Raw genomic sequence first — 18,489 nt, forward strand, 5'->3', positions numbered from 1 at the left:
AGTACATTAATACCCAACCAAATTGAGATCTGTTAACAAGAAGGGAGAGAATGGCTCTTTGGGAAGCATCTAACAGTGGCTGTCATAGAGATAATAATACCTTATTGGAAATTCCTTCATCTGTAGGTATTATTGTAAACTTCTAAAGCAAAATTCCAGTATGATCTCTTTCTTAAATCTCTAGACTTGTTCTGTTTAATGTGATCCATTTTCTTCTCTGGCCCTACCTCTTAACATTGAGTATGAATCTTTGATCCTCTCCCCACAACAGTGTTTCTGTGCATTCATCCCTTCTATCTTCTCCTTTCTCTGGGCTGTGATCCTAGTATTCCTTTCCCAAAGCACAGATAGCCATTTACTATCTCTCCTTAAATTGATGGCTTTTGAGAGTCAGTCCTGGAAGAAGCTCCTTAGACTTCTTATAGAAGTTGCTGTATTCTGGGGTATCTGGCTGGCTCAGTTGGTAGAGCATGTGACTCTTGATCTCGGGGTTGTAAGTTTGAGCCCTATGTTGGATGCAGAGATTACTTAAAAATAAAATCTTAAAAAAAAAAAAGTTGCTGTATTCTATCTCTATACCTGAAGGAGACAAGTTGAAGTCTTTCACACAGTTGGTCCCTCCCCCAATTCTGCCTCCACACATCTAATTAATCTCTCCCAGAATCTATATCCTCATTTTTCATCCAGGAACCTTCCTATTTACATAATCAACAATTCTGCTCTCTTCCTTGCCTCGGATGCTAATTTTGTATATTCCCAGGCTTCTTATTCATTGCCTTCTGTTCTTTTGTGCTTTTTTTAAAAAATGTTTTTATAAAATATTGAGTAGATATGAAAGAATTTTTATAAAATATGAAGGTATAAAGAATCACAATACAATTAATACCACCTAGTTTAAGAAAACAAACATTGCCATGACTGCTAAAGCCCCAATATGCCCTTTCCTGATCCTGTCTGCTCTCTTCCCCAGAGTTAACCTCTGCCCTGTGTTTGGGGCTTATTATTTCCTTGCTTTTTAAAGATAATTTTACCAGTATGAATTCTTAAATAATACATGTTCTAGTTTTACATGTTTGAATGTTATGTAAATGAAGTCCTACATGTGACTTGCCTTTTTTGCTCAACATGTTCCTGAAGAGTCATACATGTTGATGCACATAGCTGAATTTATTTTCACTCTGTTTCATTGAAAGAATATACTACAGGACATATGCACATATTTACCCTTATTAATGTCAAAATGGTTTCCACTTCCCAGCAACATAGAAGAATTGCAGTTGCTCTAAGTCCTTGCCAACACTTGATTTTATCATATTTAATTTTTTGCCAGTTTAGCTTGGCATGAACTGATATTTTACTGTTGTTTTGATTTGTATTTCCTTGAATCCTAGGGAGATTGAGGATCTTTTTTATGTTTATTGGCCATTCAGGTTTCCTTTTTTTTTTTTTTAAAGATTTTATTTATTTATTTGACAGAGACAGTGAGAGAGGGAACACAAGCAGGGAGAGTGGGAGAGGGAGAAGCAGGCTCCCTGCTCAGCAGGGAGCCCGATGCGGGGCTCAATCCGCTGGGATCATGGGACGCTGGGATCATGACCCGAGCTGAAGGCAGATGCTTAACTGACTGAGCCACCCAGGCGTCCCCAGGTTTCCTTATTAAAGTCCCTTTTTTTTCCTTTCTTTTTTTTTAAGATTTTATTTATTTATTTGACATAGAGAGACAGCTAGAGAGGGAACACAAGCAGGGGGAGTGGGAGAGGGAGAAGCAGGCTCCTGGCTGAGCGGGGAGCCCGATGCGGGGCTTGATCCCAGGACCCTGGGATCATGACCTGAGTCAAAGGCAGACGCTTAACGACTGAGCCACCCAGGCGCCCCTAAAGTCCCTTTTCAAGCCTTTTACCCATCTTCCTATTTGATTGCCTGTTTTTGTTTTAATTGGACCTTAGCTATACAGAATTGGAATAAACATTATCCTTGGCTCATAAGCATCAAAAGAAGTTCCATTTTTGGTCTTCTTTTTAAAGTATGTATTTTACTGTTTGTTTATTCATTATTAAATATTTTAATGGTGCTATGGACATCCGTATTCCTACACCCCACTCTCCAAATTTTGTGTTTATTATTCTCTTGCTTTTTAAAAAATGTTTATCCTGTGTGTATATGCCTAAACAATATATAGTAATTATTTACAAGTTTTTGAACTTTTTAAAAAAGCTACGCAGGCAAACCCCCTCCCCTTTTAAAGTTTGTTTATTTATTTTTGATAATCTCCACACTCAGTGTAGGGCTCGAACTCATGACTCTGTGATCAAAAGTTGCATGCTCTTCCGGGGCACCTGGGTGGCTCAGTCAGTTAAGTGTCTGACTTCAGCTTGGGTCATGAATTCAGGGTCCTGGGATCTAGCCCTGCATCAGGCTCTGCGCTCAGTGGGGAGTCTGCTTCCCCTGTCCCTCTCCCTTTGCCCCTTCCCCCTTGCTTCCCCGCTTATCCCCCACTCTCTTAAATAAATAAATAAATAAAATCTTTATTTTTAATTTTTTTTTTAAGTTGTATCCTCTTTGAGCTGAGCCAGCCAGGTGCCCCCTGTGACTTGCTTTTATCACACAATATTATGTTAGTAAAATCCGTCTACCTTGCTGCATATAGCTATCGTTCTTCCATTTTCCTCTGTTGAATAATTTTTTGTCATTATACTTCAATTTATCCCTTCTCCCATGATCTTAATTTGTATCTCATTTTTTAATGTTGGGAACAGTGCTTTGAATATTCTTGTACATGTTCCCTAGTATATATATGCAAAAGTTTCTTTTGGCTGTTTCTCTAGTACTAGAACTGCTGGACTGTAGGGTATATGAATATTAAATGCCATGTTGCTTTTCATTGTGGTCAAATGAATTTATACTCCCACTGACAATGTGTAAGTGATACTTTGAGGGGCACCTGGCTGGCTCAGTTGGTGGAGTTGTGAGGCTCTTGATCTTGGGGTTATGAGTTCAAACCCCACACTGAGTGTGGAGATTGCTTAAAATAAAATCTTTAAAAAAAAAAAAAAGATACCTTGATTGATATCCTTTCCTATACTTGGAATTAGACTTTCAATTTTGCCAACCAAATGAGTATAAATAGTATGTGATTGTGGTCTTGATTTGCATTTCGCTAATGACCAATGAAAATGAGTATCTCGTCATATTTTTATTAACTATTTGTATGACCTCTACTGTGAAATGTCTTTTCTTTTGCCCATTTTCCTTTTTTGGGTTGTTTGGCTTTCTTTTTCTTACCAATTTGTAGTAGCTCTTTATTCTAGTATAGATAGTCCAGTATCAGTATATTGCTCTAAATATCTTTTTTTTTAAGATCATTTATTAAAAAAAAAATGATTATTTTAGAGAGAGAGTACATGGCAGGGAGGAGCAGAAGAGAGAGAATCTTTAAGCAGAATCTGTGCTGAGTATGGAGCCTGATATGGGTCTGGATCCCATGACCTTGAGATCACTACCTGAACCAAAACCAAGAGTCAGACGCTAACCAGCTGCGCCACTGAGGCGCCCTGCTCTGAATATCTTCTATTCTGGTTTTGTCTTTTCACTCTAATGAAGGGAAATTCTTGATTTTAATACAGTCATGTTTATTAATTGTTTCCTTTATAAGTGCTTTTGTGTCCTAAAAAATCCTTCCCTTGGGGCACCTGGCTAGCTTAGTCGAGAGAGCATGCAACTCTTGATCTCCAGATTGTGTTTGAGCCCCATTTTGGATGTGGAGATTACTTAAAAAAAGAAGAAAGAAAGAAAGTCCTTCCCAACTCTTAAGGTGTTCTCCTAAGTTCATCTTTTAAAAGCTTTATAGGGGGCACCTGGCTGGCTCCGTCAGTAGAGCATGTGGCTCTTGGTCTTGGGGTTGTGAGTTCAAGCCCCATGTTGGGCAAAGAGCTTAACTTAAAAAATAAAAACAATTAAAAAAATAAAAGCTTTATAGGTTTGCCTTCACATATATGTATTTACTATATCTATAATTGATTTTTAAATATGGTTTGAGGTAGGAATCCACTGAAATTTTTCCCCCATATTGCAGCTGATTTACTGAAGTCAGTTGTTTCCCCACTGACCTAAGTGCCAGCTCTTTTATATATGAGATGTCCGTATTTGTTCATTCATTCCACAAATACTTAAAGCACCTGCTTTGTGCCAGGCACTGTGTATAGGTCTGTTTCTGGGCTCTGTGTTCTGTTGACTTGATCTGCTTATTGACCCATATGCCAATACCCAGTGGCTTAATGATAATAGCTCTTCAGTAGGTCTTGATATCTAGTAGCACAAGTCCTCCCACTTAGTTCTTAAAAAAAAAAAAAGTGACTTGCTATTTGCCCTTTGTACTTCTATATAAATTTTAGAACTCACTCATCAAGTACTACAAACAAATCTGCTGGGATTTTGGTTGTAATTTTATTGAATCTTTATAGCATCTTAGGGAGAATTGATATTTTGAGAATATTTAGTCTTTGAGTCTATGAACATGGCATATCTCCATTTTTTTTTTTTTTAAAGATTTTATTTATTTATTTGTCAGAGAGAGAGAAAGATCACAAGCAGGAGGAGTGGCAGGCAGAGGGAGAAGCAGGCTCCCTGCTTAGCAGGGAGACCGATGCGGGACTCGATCCCAGGACCCTGGGATCATGACCCGAGTCGAAGGCAGCCGCTTAACCAACTGAGCCACCCAGGCGTCCCATGGCATATCTCCATTTATTTAGGACTTTTTATTTTACTTTTTATTTATTTTTGTAATTAAGTCTTTTTATTTTATATTTTTTTAAAGATTTCATTTATTCATTTGAGAGAGAGAGAGAGTGAGCATGAGTGGGGGGAGAGACAGAGGCAGAGGGAGAAGCAGACTCTCCACTGAGCAGGGAGCCTGATGTGGGGCTCGACTCCAGGACCCTGGGATCAACCAACGGAGACACCCAGGCACCCCTAATTAACTCTTTTTAAATGTCTTCTATAAAGGCTTCTTTTAGCTTCTTTATTGTAAAATATAATACATGTACAGAAAAGTGTATAAAACACATGCAGTTTAACAAATTGATATACAGTAAACACGCATGTAAACACCAGCTAGTGCAAGAAGTAGAACCCTGCCTATGCCCCTTCCTGATCACAGCTGCTTCTCTTGCTGCAGAGGTAACCAGAATCCTGACTTTTCTATTAATTGCTCCTCACTCTTCATCATAATTTAATTACCTAAATATGCATCCCTAATACAATATAGTTCAATTTTGCCAAACTTGATATAAGTGGAATTATACAATATCTGTTTTTTGTAGTTTGTTCATATTAATTGCTATGTAATATTTTACTGTAGAATATACCATAGTTTATTCATTTAGCTGTTGATGGGTTGTTGAGATTTTGGCTGTCAGTCTAAAGTTTTATAAATTTCTCCATAAAGGTCATGCACATCATTTATTAGATTTTTTTCCCCAAGTATTTCTTTTTAATGCTCTCATGAACTGTATCTTTTAAAAATTGTATATTTAGATTGTTTACTGGTATATAGAAATGTAATGCAGTTTTTTTTTTTTTTTCATTTAAACATATATCCAAGGTCTCTGTAAATCTTTCTGCTGTTCGTTGTTTCTATGAGCCCTCACTTAGTGATTTGTTTCCTTGCATGTTTTGTGATTTTTTTTTTTTTAAAGATTTTATTTATTTATCTGACAGACAGCGAGAGAGGGAACACAAGCAGGGGGAGTGGGAGAGGGAGAAGCAGGCTTCCTGCTGAGCAGGGAGCCTGATGCGGGGCTCGATCCCAGGACCCTGGGATCATGACCTGAGCCGAAGGCAGACGCTTAACGACTGAGCCATCTAGGCGCCCCTGTGATTTTTTTTTAAAGGATTTTATTTATTTATTTGAGAGAAGGAGAGAACACAAGCAGGGAGGAGGGGCAGCCGGAGAGGAACAAGCAGACTCCCCGCTGAGGGGGGAGCTCAATGCGGGGCTCCATCCCAGGACCCTGAGATCATGAAGGCAGACGCTTAACCAACTGAGCCACCCAGGCGCCCCTGCATGTTATGTGATTTTTGACTGTGAGGTCATAGTTCTTGGAACTTTGTGGCCTGGGATGAAAATAGGTTCTTAGAGCAAGATTTGCTTTTACTTCGTAAAAGAGGCAGCTTTTGAGATGGGCTTGTCTTTTTTGAATGTAGTAGATCAGGAGTGCAGAATTAAGGGTGGCTTCTTTCTTGAGCAACTGGGTGGATGGTGGTGAGGATGGGAACCCTGGGAAAGAAGAGCATAGGAGAAATAAGGCGGTGGATGCAGTCAAGATTATGGAGGAGGTATAATGAAGGGGATAGGCAGTGGATTGAAATGGAAGTCAAGAAAGGGTGGAGTTAAGGATTATACTTAGTTTCTCAGCCTGAGTGGATGTTGGAGTCATTAACTAAAATAGTAAAAGAGAAGTCTGGAAGTGAAGCGAAGTTTGAATGCCTCTGAGCTCTCTATAAGTTGTTAGATTCAGTTGAATTTGAAGTGTTTCTAGGATTCACAGGTGGAGCTGGCTGAGAAGCTGTTGGAATTGTGGATCTGGAGCTCAGAGCAGAAATCAAGATGGAGTGAGTGTGGGCAGGTATCTATCTATGTAGAAGAGATAGTCAAAGCTCCATCCGCAACATTGCCATGAGGGTAAAGGGCTTAATATAGTAAAAACAACTTAGTATTTGGAGCCAAGTCTTGCTTCTTTCACTCTGGGTGTTTTATATAAAACAGTCTCCATCTTTTAGTCTTACATCCCTCCTTATATTAAGTGAGGATGAAACAAGAGTCAGCTAGTGCCTGCAGCCAGACCTCTGGGTTCCTAGTCCAATTTACCAGCCGTGTGACCTTGGGCAAATTACTTAACCTCCCTGTGGGCAAAGTGAGGGTACTAACAGTACAGAATTCAAGAGGTTGTTTTAAGGATCACAAAATAGCATACAGTGCCTGGCTCAGGGTAAACAATGTTAGGTGTGTATTGAAAATACTTTATAAACTAGAAAGGTATTGGTAGTTAGAAAAGCAGAGGGTCATCTTAGATGAAGACCTACCTTTAAGGGATGAGAGGAAGAGTTTTGGTTTTTTTTTTTAAGATTTTATTATTTATTTATTTATTTATTTATTTGAGACAGAGAAAGAAAGAGTGAGCATGAGAAGGGGGAGGGGCAGAGGGAGACGGAGAAACAGACTCCCGGTTGAGTGCAGAGCCTGACACCGGATGCGATCCCAGGACCCTAAGACCATGACCTGAACTGAAGGCAGACGCTTAACCGACTAAGCCACCCAGGCGTCCCAAGAAGAGAATTTTTAAAAAGAGGGAAAGAGGGCGCCTGGGTGGCTCAGTTGGTTAAGCGACTGCCTTTGGCTCAGGTCATGATCCTGGAGTCCCATATCGGGCTCCTTGCTCAGCAGGGGGTCTGCTTCTCCCTCTGACCCTCCCCCCTCTCATGTGCTCTCTCTATCTCATTCTCTCTCTCAAATAAATAAATAAAATCTTTAGATAAATAAATAAATAAATAAATAAAAAGAGGGAAAGATGGGGCGCCTGGGTGGCTCAGCTGGTTAGGCGACTGCCTTTGGCTCAGGTCATGATCCTGGAGTCCCGGGATCGAGTCCCGCATCGGGCTCCCTGCTCGGCAGGGAGTCTGCTTCTCCCTCTGACCCTCCCCCCTCTCATGCTCTATCTCATTCTCTCTCTCTCAAATAAATAAATAAAATCTTTAAAAAATAAAAAAAGGGAAAGATGAATCAGAATGTGGATAATCCAGAAATTACCATGTCAAGGAAGCTTCAGTGGGAGGGTATGATCACAATTGTTGGTGTGATGATGATTTATGAAAGATTTCCTATTTCAGTTATTGTTAGTCACCCTTTTTTCTCGAACTCTTGGAGCCATTTGGCCCATAACTATATATTGTTATACTTAATATTAAAAAGAAATAAGAGTTTGTAAAGCACTTCACAATTTACAAAGAGATTTAACATCTCATCCAATTCTCACGATCCCTGTGAGGTAGAAGCTGCCCCTATTTAGTAAATGAGAAAATTGAGGTTCACTAGATAGACTGGCCTAAGCAACAGAGCCAGAGCTGCAGTCAGGGCCTTCTGATGCTGCCTCTCCTTTGATAATCTTATGTGCCTGATTAGATCGTAAGTTTCCGGAGACCTTAATATAATCAGTAATTGCTTTTTTTTTTTTTAAACCTTTATAGCACCTAGCTCAATGCTGGGCAGATACAGGTGTTCAGAGCAGACTGACTGAAGACTGGCAATGGTCGGGAATAATGCGTCCTTTCTCCCCTCTGCCCTCTAGCGCCCTCACAAAGCCAATGCTGAGGAGATGACCAAGTACCACAGTGACGACTACATTAAATTCTTGCGCTCCATCCGCCCAGATAACATGTCCGAGTACAGCAAGCAGATGCAAAGATGTAAGTCCATTCTGTTCCCTCCTTACTCTCGAGGCCCCAGTTGGATCTGCCTTTGAATTGCAGAGGTCTGCCCTGCCTTCCCTAGGATCTCCCATTCAGCAGACACCTGCTTTCCCCTGCCTCTCAAGGATGCCGAAGTGCTGCTTTTTTCTCAAGTCTAGTTTTCCTTGCATCTTGATTATAAGGAATAGAGTTTGATCTTTGTCTAGTTCAGTTCACAACACTATGCCAAGGAAACTGTGAATGTTGTAATGGAAAAAGCACTGACCTGGGAGAGGGACACGAGGTACAAGCCCCAGCCCTGACTCCTGACTGATGGGCAGGTCACTTGCCCTTAAATTTTTCTTTTGTAAAATGGACTGGGTGTCATCCCTTACAAGTATAACTGCTCTCACTTTGTGAGTATTAATTGAGAATCGAGTGGCCACTTAGAACAGACTCTAGATGATGTGATCTTTGAGTTGAGGTGATTCTGCCTCTGCTTCCTGAGACCTGAACCCCAGAGCAGGTGGCATCTCAGAAGCTACACTCGGTTTGTAGGAATCATGGGGATTGTTTCAGCTGTGGGAGAAAAACTATCGTATCTGACTTCTCCCGTGTGTTTTTTTAGAAGTTATCTCTCAGCACCTAATATCTCATATAATAAAACAATGAAACAACATTGTCCAGAAGAAGTTTTGATTAGCTCATAACAGCTTATTTGAAATATCAGCAAATCTGTGGCACTTGTTGCTACGGGCCACAAGGTAGTCTGATTCCCAAGGCAGAAAGTTTATTTGTTACAATAATTGTGTGGTTGTAATGATTACAGAACCACAGAGACCTTTTTTAAAGCGTCAGACTTCTTTACCACTTACAACTCCAGGAGCTGCTGCCCCCTTGAAGTGCAGTATTTACTCTTTGAATTGGCAAGATCTTATTTGCTTCCAAGATGAGACAAATTCCTTCCTTTGCTCTAGATGGCTTTAGGGCTTCTCATAACCTATTTAGGCCAGTGATCAGCCTCCACTGTCAGCAGAGAGGATTCTCATTAGGGAAGCAGCTTGGTGTTGAAGCAAGAAAATGAGCTTTGATGTCTTGGTTTGAATCCCTTCGCTCTGCCACTTAGCTGCTGTGTGTTCTTAAGCAAGTCCCTAGCCTCTCTGAGCCTCGTTTTCTCTTCTTTCTTTCTTTCTTTAGTTTTAAAGATTTATTTATTTGTGGGGAACCTGGGTGGCTCAGTTGTTAAGTGTCTGCCTTTGGCTCAGGTCATGATCCCAGAGTCCTGGGATCGAGCCCTGCATCGGGCTCCCTGCTCAGCGGGGAGCCTGCTTCTCCCTCTCCCACTCCCCCTGCTTGTGTTCCTGCTCTCGCTCTCTCTCTCTCAAATAAATAAATAAAATCTTTAAAAAAAAAAAAGATTATTTTAGAGAGAGAGTGCTTATGCAGGGGGGAGGGGAAGAGGAAGAGGGAGAGAGAATTTCAAGCAGACTCTGCTACTGAATATGGAGCCCGGAGCCCAGAGTCGGATGCAGGGCTTGATCTCACGACCCTGAGATCATGACCTGAGCCGAAACCAAGAGTCGGGTGCTTACCTGACTGCACCACTCAGGCACCCCTGTTTTTTCTTCTTTAAAAGGAAAACAGGGGCACCTGCATGGCTCAGTCAGTTAAGCGTCTGCTTTCGGCTCAGGTCCTGATCCCGGGGTTCTGGGATCGAGCTTCACATTGGGCTCCCTGCTCAGTGGGGAGTCTTCTTGTCTTTCTTCCTCTCCTTCTGCCCCCTTCCTCGTGCATGCTGTCTCTCTCTCTCAAATAAATAAATAAAATCTTTAAAAAAAAAAAAAGGAAGATAATAGTGCCTATTTCATAGTGGAAGTTGGGGGGATAAGTGAGATAGCACTGACTGTCAATGAATAGTAACTTTTGCTATGATGATACAGTATTTTCATTTTTTTTCTTTTTTAAGATTTTATTTATTTGTCAGAGAATGAGAGAGAGAGCGCATAAGCAGGGGGAGTGGCAGGCAGAGGGAGAAGCAAGCTCCCTGCTGAGCAAGGAGCCTGATGTGGGACTTGATCCTGAGCCGAAGGCAGTATTATGACCTGAGCCGAAGGCAGACGCTTAACCGACTGAGCCACGCAGGCGTCCCGACTTTCATTTTCAAATCTATCAAGGCAGACATAAAATATTAGGCTCTGAGGAATGCCCAGCTTTGGGTCTGGCTCCCAGTTTGCTCCAGTCTTCCTGAAACTAGCATTCTAAGGTTGTGCATTAAAAAATTAGGTCTGGGATTTTCTCTCATTGAAGATGCATTAGGAAGGGTGAGGCTCTCTGAGGACTTTCAGGCACCTTCCTGACTTGATTCATGGGGTTATAGAAAGATGTCACTTTGTGAAGTGCTGTATAACCAGGGATATCACAGAGACAATAACAGGGATGTGAGAGCTGAGCTCTTTTTTTATATTTACCAACACCTAACCTAGGAAGTTATACGTGTAATACGACTAAGTAAGTTAGGCTTCCTTGCTCTTGGCTAGAATGTAATAAATGTTTTGTGGTCATTTTGAGACTTTGAGAACCTTGATCAGAAGTTCTGACCTAATACTTTAATTAGTTAAAATGGGACCGTGATGTACGGTAGGCTCCCTGACAGTCTGGCGTGATCTGCCCATTTACAGTCGGTCCTCTGTCAGCCAGCCTTTGCCTGCCAGGGAGTTCGTGGCCTGCTGGGCTCAGGCCTTCTTTTTTTTTTTTTTTTTTTTAAGATTTTATTTATTTATTTGACAGAGAAAGACACAGCGAGAGAGGGAACACAAACGGGGAGTGGGAGAGGGAGAAGCAGACCCCCCCCGAGCAGGGAGCCCGATGCGGGACTCGATCCAGGGACTCCAGGATCATGACCTGAGCCGAAGGCAGTCGCTTAACCAACTGAGCCACCCAGGCGCCCTGGGCTCAGGCCTTCTTAAAAATAATAATGAATAAATGAAATGGGTTCGAACATCAATAAATGCAATTAAAAAAAATTTTTTTTTGCCAGATAGTTTATCAGAATGTGAAACATGGTGGAAAAATGATAAAGGAGAACTATGGTGGCAAAATTTAGAGATATTGTTGTCCATTTTATAGATATATAAACTGAGGTGAAATGACTTTCCCAGGGTCACCTGGCAAAGTAGTGGTAGAATGTAGAATGGAACTCATTTCCTAATTCTGGAGTACTTTTAAATACATTGCATGTAACATATTTCAGACACAGACACAAAAGTATAAAAAGTAATAGAATGAACATCCAAGTACCCACTACCAGCCTTTCTTTCTAAGGAAAAAAACATTACCAATATAGTTGAACTCCCCCTGGGTGCCTCCCCTTGATCACACACCCTTTCTCTCCTACCCTCCACTCCACCCCATTACAGCACCACAGTGGTGGAAGGCCTCTCCTGAGTCCCTGTTTATCCCATGCATCTCTTTCTGCAGTGTGTTTTTTACTGCCTTCTCCATCTCCCTCCGCTCTCCCATCTCTCACCTAGTATTGCGCCCTTCAGTCTAACACCAGCCTAAGAATAAGAAAGGTATTTGTAGTGGGAAGAGGGAAACCCATCGAAAAATCCTCCCTTGTTTCAGACATTAGCCCAAGTGAGGGTCTGCACTCCCATTTCCCCCCTTTCCATCTCCCAGTCACACAGCTCGTTGAACTGAGAATAATGGGCTAGCCATTTGAACCACATATTGGTTTGGGGCCTAAAGGAAAATACTTTTTTCTCCTGTCTAAAACAACCATCTCTTGGTGCACCCAGCTGGCTCAGTCAGTAGAGCATGAGACTCTGTCTTGGGGTCATGAGTTCCAGCCTCACGTTGGGTGTAGAGCTTACTTAAAAATAATAACAATAAAAATAAATAAAACAACCATTTCGTCCCATGGTGGCTCCACATCCCAAATGGGAATATAAGCAAAACTCTGGAAATCTAGGCAGGCCAAACCCAATGAAGGAGGAAGCAGCAGGAGGGGGCAATTGGTTGCCAGTGGATAAAGAGCCTGGCCCCAGGGACCAAAGTTCTTATTGACACAACCTCCCAGTGTTTACCTGGGCAGTGGGGGTGAGAGCCATGTACTACTGCTCACCCCCATGGGCCACACTTCCTCAGAGCACTTGTCCTGGCAGGGCACCCTCAAGTTTAGGGCAGTGCCAGAGTTGGTAACACTTGTGGTTATTGCAGACTTTGAGCTTCAGCTGTCTCTCAGAAGGTTACCACAGTCTGAGCTGGGCTCTGCTAGCCTCCTCCTCGGGCTCCTCCCTGCTCTACTTGAGGAACCCCAGCTGATAGCAACAGGTGCAGTAGGAAGGCTGGGGCAGGGAAGAGCCTACCCTGCCTCTAATTTCCTGTGTATCATTCATGTCTCAGTAGTTTCCCTTTTTTTTTTTTTTTTAAGATTTTATGTATTTGAGAGAGAGAAAGAGCCCGGGAGTCTGAGGGAAGGGGAAGGAGGGAGGGAGAGGGAGAGGATCTCAAGCAGCCTCTGTGCTGCGCACGGAGCCCGATCTCAGAACCAGGAGTAGGACACTCAACCGACTGAGCCATCCGGGCGCCCCTAGTAGTTGCCTTTTCTGGGAGAGGAGACTTGGAGCCCTAAGGTTCCTCTCTAGCTCTGTGACTCCACAGCCCTCAGGTGTGCTTCCATTCCGGCGTCTCAGTTAATTTGCATCACTGTTTGCATGTGTTTCCTCATTACGTGGTAGTTTGTACTTTTGCCCCTTTAGGACTGAAATAACTTGACTCCAGTTGTCACTTGTAGGTGTAGTAGAAAGAGCACTGGACTGTGGGAGTCGAGACACCTGGACTCTGATTCTGGCTCTGCCACTGCCTGCTTACTAATTCTCCGGATCTGTTTGTGTCTGTGGTCGGTGGCGTTGATGTGTCTTGTCCAACTCATGGGGTTGTGATGAGAACCCACTGAGATTGTATAAGAAATTACTGGGAAGGGGCGCCTGGGTGGCTCAGTTGGTTAAGCGACTGCCTTCAGCTCAGGTCATGATCCTGGAGTCCCGGGATCGAGTCCCACATCGGGCTCCCTGCTCAGCAGGGAGTCTGCTTCTCCCTCTGACCCTCCTCCCTCTCGTGCTCTCTCTCATTCTCTCTCTCGCAAAAAAAATAAAAATTAAAAAAAAAAAGAAAGAAAGAAATTATTGGGAAGAAGGCCAGAGTATATTTTCATGGGCTTTTAGGGCAGGCAGACCAATGCTTAAATACTGCCTCTGCTATTTACTAGAAGTTCACCTCTCTGAGCAGGTTTCCCTGATTATAAAATAAGACCAAATCCTGTCTCAGAAGGTTAGAAGGTTATATGAGGATAAAGGACATAAGGAATTTAAAACCTTCAGCACAGTGTCTGGCACATTGTTAAGCGTTCAGTGGATGATAGTTATGCAGGTCTCAGTTCTTCCCTGCCTTGTTGGGCAGCTGGAGTGAGATCCAGAACAAACCCAGGAGTAAGCAGCTCAGTTTTTCTCCCTCAGGGAAAGAGCCAACATTTTCTAAATGTACTTACTTGCTATATTCTTCCCCATATAAGATTTCTATTAATCTTCTCCATGTTTAGGTGAGGCGGATGTCATGATTGCTAGTTAAAGGTAATGAGCCAAAGCTGTGAGAAGTTAAATGATTTGACCCAATCACAAAACCAGGAAGTAGTAGAGCCTGGACTAGAACCCAAGTCTTCTGAAGATTCTATATTCCCCCCGCCCCCATAGGCTCATAGATAATGTAAACAAAAACTAAAGAATTGTGGAAACTAACCTTTCTCTTGTGTCTTTTAAGTCAACGTCGGTGAGGACTGTCCAGTATTTGATGGCCTGTTTGAATTCTGTCAGTTATCTACTGGTGGCTCTGTGGGTAAGGAATATACTTCCCTCCTCACGGGCTGTGCTGGGTTGTATTGGTGAGGTCTGCCTTTTAGGCCGCTATCCCAGTAGGACTGATCTGTGACCCCATAAAATGGTCCTGTGGATTTTTACCTTAGGTCTTTAAAATATCCTCTTGTTCAGTCCTAGCCCAGGTTCAGTCTCTGACATGGTACTGACGGGTGTCCTTGACTGTCCTCTCCTACAAGAGATCTTATATACTGGAATTCCCTGCAGACCTTGGGTTGTGGAGATGCTGTACATAGAAGCAATTTGCAAACTGCAAAGTGCTATAAAAATGGGAAGTGTCATCATCTGTGTCTTACAAAAGACCATAGTAATTACCTTTAGAGGTCAGAAATACTCCCCACATATCTCCCCCTTCCATTATTAACTTCTAGGTTACCTCTACGATTACTCTAAGCCCTTTCTTAACAAACATATATTTTCCTATGATCATTGTTTTCTGTCCTCTCCCCTTTCCCCCAGCTCCCAATATAATCTCAGAAAACAAAGATGTGCACAGGAAAAAATTGCCCACAATCACACTGTCACAAATAATTGTTATTACCATTTTGTTGTTTGTACATCCATTTTTTTTCTGTGTGTATATATCTGGATATAACATATACATCTGTATTTTACAAAAACGTGTCACATGTGTATAGTTTTGTGTCTGCATCTTTTACTTAGTAAATCTTTAAAATTTGTTTAGCTCTAGTAGTCTATAGCATGATTTCTAGTGGCTACATGATTATTCCATTTTATGGACCAACTTCGGTCGATATAATCAGTCCCCTCTTGTTGGATCACTTGGCTTGTTCCATGTTTTTATTGCTGTTAAAAGTTACACTGCTGCGAATGCACCTGAATACACAAGTGTGTATTTCTCTCACTTCTGGGGCCTGTTTGTACTTTGAGCTCCTAATACCTCTAGTATCTTCACCATTTTTTGACCATGAACCCCAGTAAGAAATACATTTACACTTGCAATCGAGGTTGTGCACACACATCCTCACTCTGAAGCCAGTTTCACAGAAGAGCAGTTATCTTTACTGTTATTTTATCCTAGTTTGTTTTGTTTAATACACACACACACACACACACACACACACACACTAATCGTGACCCACTAAACCAGTTTTAAGGCTTACTGATGGGTTGCCAGCCTCAGTTTGGAAAAAAGTTGTTTAGAGTAGCCAGTGTCCTATTTACTCCCTGTTGGAGTGGGGAGGGAGGGAGGGAGAGGACTGGCCTGTGGATCATACAGTCCCGTTGTCAGATAGGTCCCACCTCTCACCGGGTTTCCTGGGCTTCTTGGGGAAAAGGGAGAACGGCTTGCTAACCATCTTATGTTCACTCTCCCACACGCAGCGAGTGCTGTGAAACTGAATAAGCAGCAGACGGACATCGCTGTGAATTGGGCTGGGGGCCTGCACCATGCAAAGAAGTCTGAGGCATCTGGCTTCTGTTACGTCAATGATATCGTCTTGGCCATCCTGGAACTGCTAAAGTATGCCTGCCTGGCCTTGTCTTTTGGAGGAGCACCTTAGGCCAGGTTCCCACTTCCCTCTCCCCCTGGGCTTGCCTCCCTAGTTTGCTTTTCCTAGCGATGTGCTGGCTAGGATGTGTTCAGTGAGTGTCTCTGGCCATCCTCTCCTTGACGGAGTCCTGGTTTGATCTGAGCCCACGGCAAGATCAGGGGCAGGCACTGCTCAGATCCTGCCTCCAGAGTGTCCCTGTGTGGCTGGAGTTGACCCTGGCTGTAGAGTAGGAAGATCGGACTTGGTCGGCTTGGTCAGGCCTCTGGAGACACCCTGCCGCTCTTCCACCTTCCTTCAGCCAGTTTCCACGTCTCTGGTGCTTAGAGATACCTGAGGGAGGCAGCCAGCCCGGTAAGCTGGGACCTGGCGCCCTTGGCGCGTCCCATTCCCAGAGAGCCCCCAGACCCCTGACCCCCTTCTGATCCTAGGTATCACCAGAGGGTGCTGTATATTGACATTGATATTCACCACGGTGATGGCGTGGAAGAGGCCTTCTATACCACAGACCGGGTCATGACTGTGTCCTTTCATAAATACGGAGAATACTTCCCAGGAACTGGGGACCTACGGGTGAGAACTCCCTTCAGGGGCCTACCAACTCACCCTCAGCTGCCAGCTCTAACTCTCTTGTCTGGTGCCACCAGAACCCCCGTCCCGCCGCTTCTGCTATTCAGAACGCCGTACCCCAGCCTAGGGTACCTGCCCTGGTCTCCTTCCCTCCCTTATTCTGGAGGAAGGGAGTGATGGGGCCCAAAGAGGTGGGAGGGATAGGAGTCGCATGACTCAAGACAGGTCCCTCCTGGCCATAGCTAAGTTACATGACACTACTCAGATGTCCCATACGACTTGAATTTTAGGCTAGAAACATCAGGTTCTCTCCCATGGGCTAGGAATTGGGACCCTTATGGACCATCTCAAGAGTTCTTAACCTTCCCCTTTGATCATCCGACTGAAAGCTACGGACTCTGTCCCCAGGAAAGTATAGGAAATCTTTTGTATCTGATACTGAATAGTTAATTAAAGACACCTCCCTTTACTGAAGCCCATCAGTAGACCTCAGGATAAGAGTCCTTGGAAGCTAACTCATCGAACTGTTGTATCTGCTTCTATTAGCATGAATATGAAACCAGCCCTTTGCCATGCGGTAACCCTCTGGTGAAGAAGTGGCACGAATTCATTTGTTTGCTGTGGCATTAGAATAAGTGGGCATTTCCAATTTTAAAGAACTCTTCTACCTTGTCTGGGGAGGAAAAGTTGTCCCAGGGTGGGTGTTATTTCTGTGACCCAGCCACCAGCAGCTCCAACCCAGTCCAAAGGTAGAGGTCTTGTGCTGTGGGGTAGGATATTCCATCCCTGGCTCCATAAACCATTCTCAGCCTGGGCGCAGGCTCAGTGGTGTGTCCAGAGATATGAGCTAGACTTGCCCGTGAGGGGGCTGGTATTAATACCAAGATGCCCCTGTTCTGTCCCTGCCTCCACTCCTGCGCCCCACTTGTCTCTCTTAGAACCACTGCCTCTGTCCTTAGCCTTCCAGCCCCCATCCTTGAACTTCTTCCTAGCTTCATCTTTCAGTTTTACTTTACCGTCCCTCTTGATTAGGATATTGGGGCTGGCAAAGGCAAGTATTACGCTGTTAACTACCCGCTCCGAGATGGGATCGATGACGAGTCCTATGAGGCCATTTTCAAGCCGGTAAGTGGCTTATCCACCACCTGGGCTGCAATCAGGCTTAGTCTAAGGGAGGGGTAAGCTAAGTACTCCCAGCATACCTCAGGGACCTCTCCCACCCCTGAGAAGCTGGTTGGGAAATGAGATATGTTTTAACCCTGGGTTGTATGCTGTGTGGTCAGCTAGAGGAAGGAAATTCATCCAAATATTTATTGATGCCTTCTGTGGGTCAGACCCTCTGTTGGATACAAGAATATCTTAAGACATGAATCATGCCCCTGAAGACCTCACAGTCTACATTGTGGGAGGCAGGCACATACACAGGATCGCATGTGGTCATTACTGTTTTTGCAGGGTGAACAGAAGAGTGAGAGACAAACCACTGCCTGGGCTGGGGAGAGGGTAGTCAGAGATGATTTCATAGAGGTGGTGATATTGGAGCTGGACTCTGAAAAAGTTGCCCATGCCCAAGAAGGAGGTGGAGGCTGGAGGGCGGGGGTGGCATTCAGCAGGGGGAACAGCACCAGCAGAAGCACAGAGGTGCCAATACGTAACTGTATGTAGGCCAGTATGATGGGTGGGAGGACTGTTGAAGGATGTGGTAGGAAATGTATGTTGGGGTCAGTATTTCAAAGGGAGCCTTGAATGCCAAGCTGAGGAGTTAAATCTTTGCCTGCAAGCCACAAGGAACAGTTAACTGGAGTACTAACCTAGTAAGTTCAGGTAGTCAAGTGCCTTTGTATGCCTTGTAGTAAGGATGACAGCGAAGCCCAAAGTCTGGTCTTTGTCCTGGGTAACATCAAAATCTTGTCAGAAAGGGAAAGACAAAAGTGAGTGCTCCCTCAGAATATGAGGCTCAAAGTCTGCAGGACCGAAGGTGTAGGGCAAATGCAGCTAAGGGTCAGAAGAAATGGTACTGGAGTTTGGGCAGTGAA

The 18,489-nt window shown here is 43.5% G+C and overlaps 1 protein-coding gene across 1 annotated transcript in view; it reads left to right on the forward strand.

The window, feature by feature from the left end:
* Positions 1 to 18,489, forward strand: part of HDAC1 (histone deacetylase 1) — a 32,229-nt gene that overhangs the window by 10,190 nt on the left and 3,550 nt on the right. The window contains exons 3-7 of the mRNA XM_006734164.3: positions 8,343 to 8,460; positions 14,260 to 14,334; positions 15,717 to 15,855; positions 16,315 to 16,456; positions 17,486 to 17,578. Coding sequence (XP_006734227.1) covers positions 8,343 to 8,460; positions 14,260 to 14,334; positions 15,717 to 15,855; positions 16,315 to 16,456; positions 17,486 to 17,578 — 567 coding nt within the window. The remainder of the gene's footprint in view (positions 1 to 8,342; positions 8,461 to 14,259; positions 14,335 to 15,716; positions 15,856 to 16,314; positions 16,457 to 17,485; positions 17,579 to 18,489) is intronic.

The sequence above is a fragment of the Leptonychotes weddellii genome, chromosome 4 (genome assembly GCF_054177405.1).
Source record: "Leptonychotes weddellii isolate Sample4059 chromosome 4, ASM5417740v2, whole genome shotgun sequence".
Taxonomy (NCBI): Eukaryota; Metazoa; Chordata; class Mammalia; order Carnivora; family Phocidae; genus Leptonychotes; species Leptonychotes weddellii.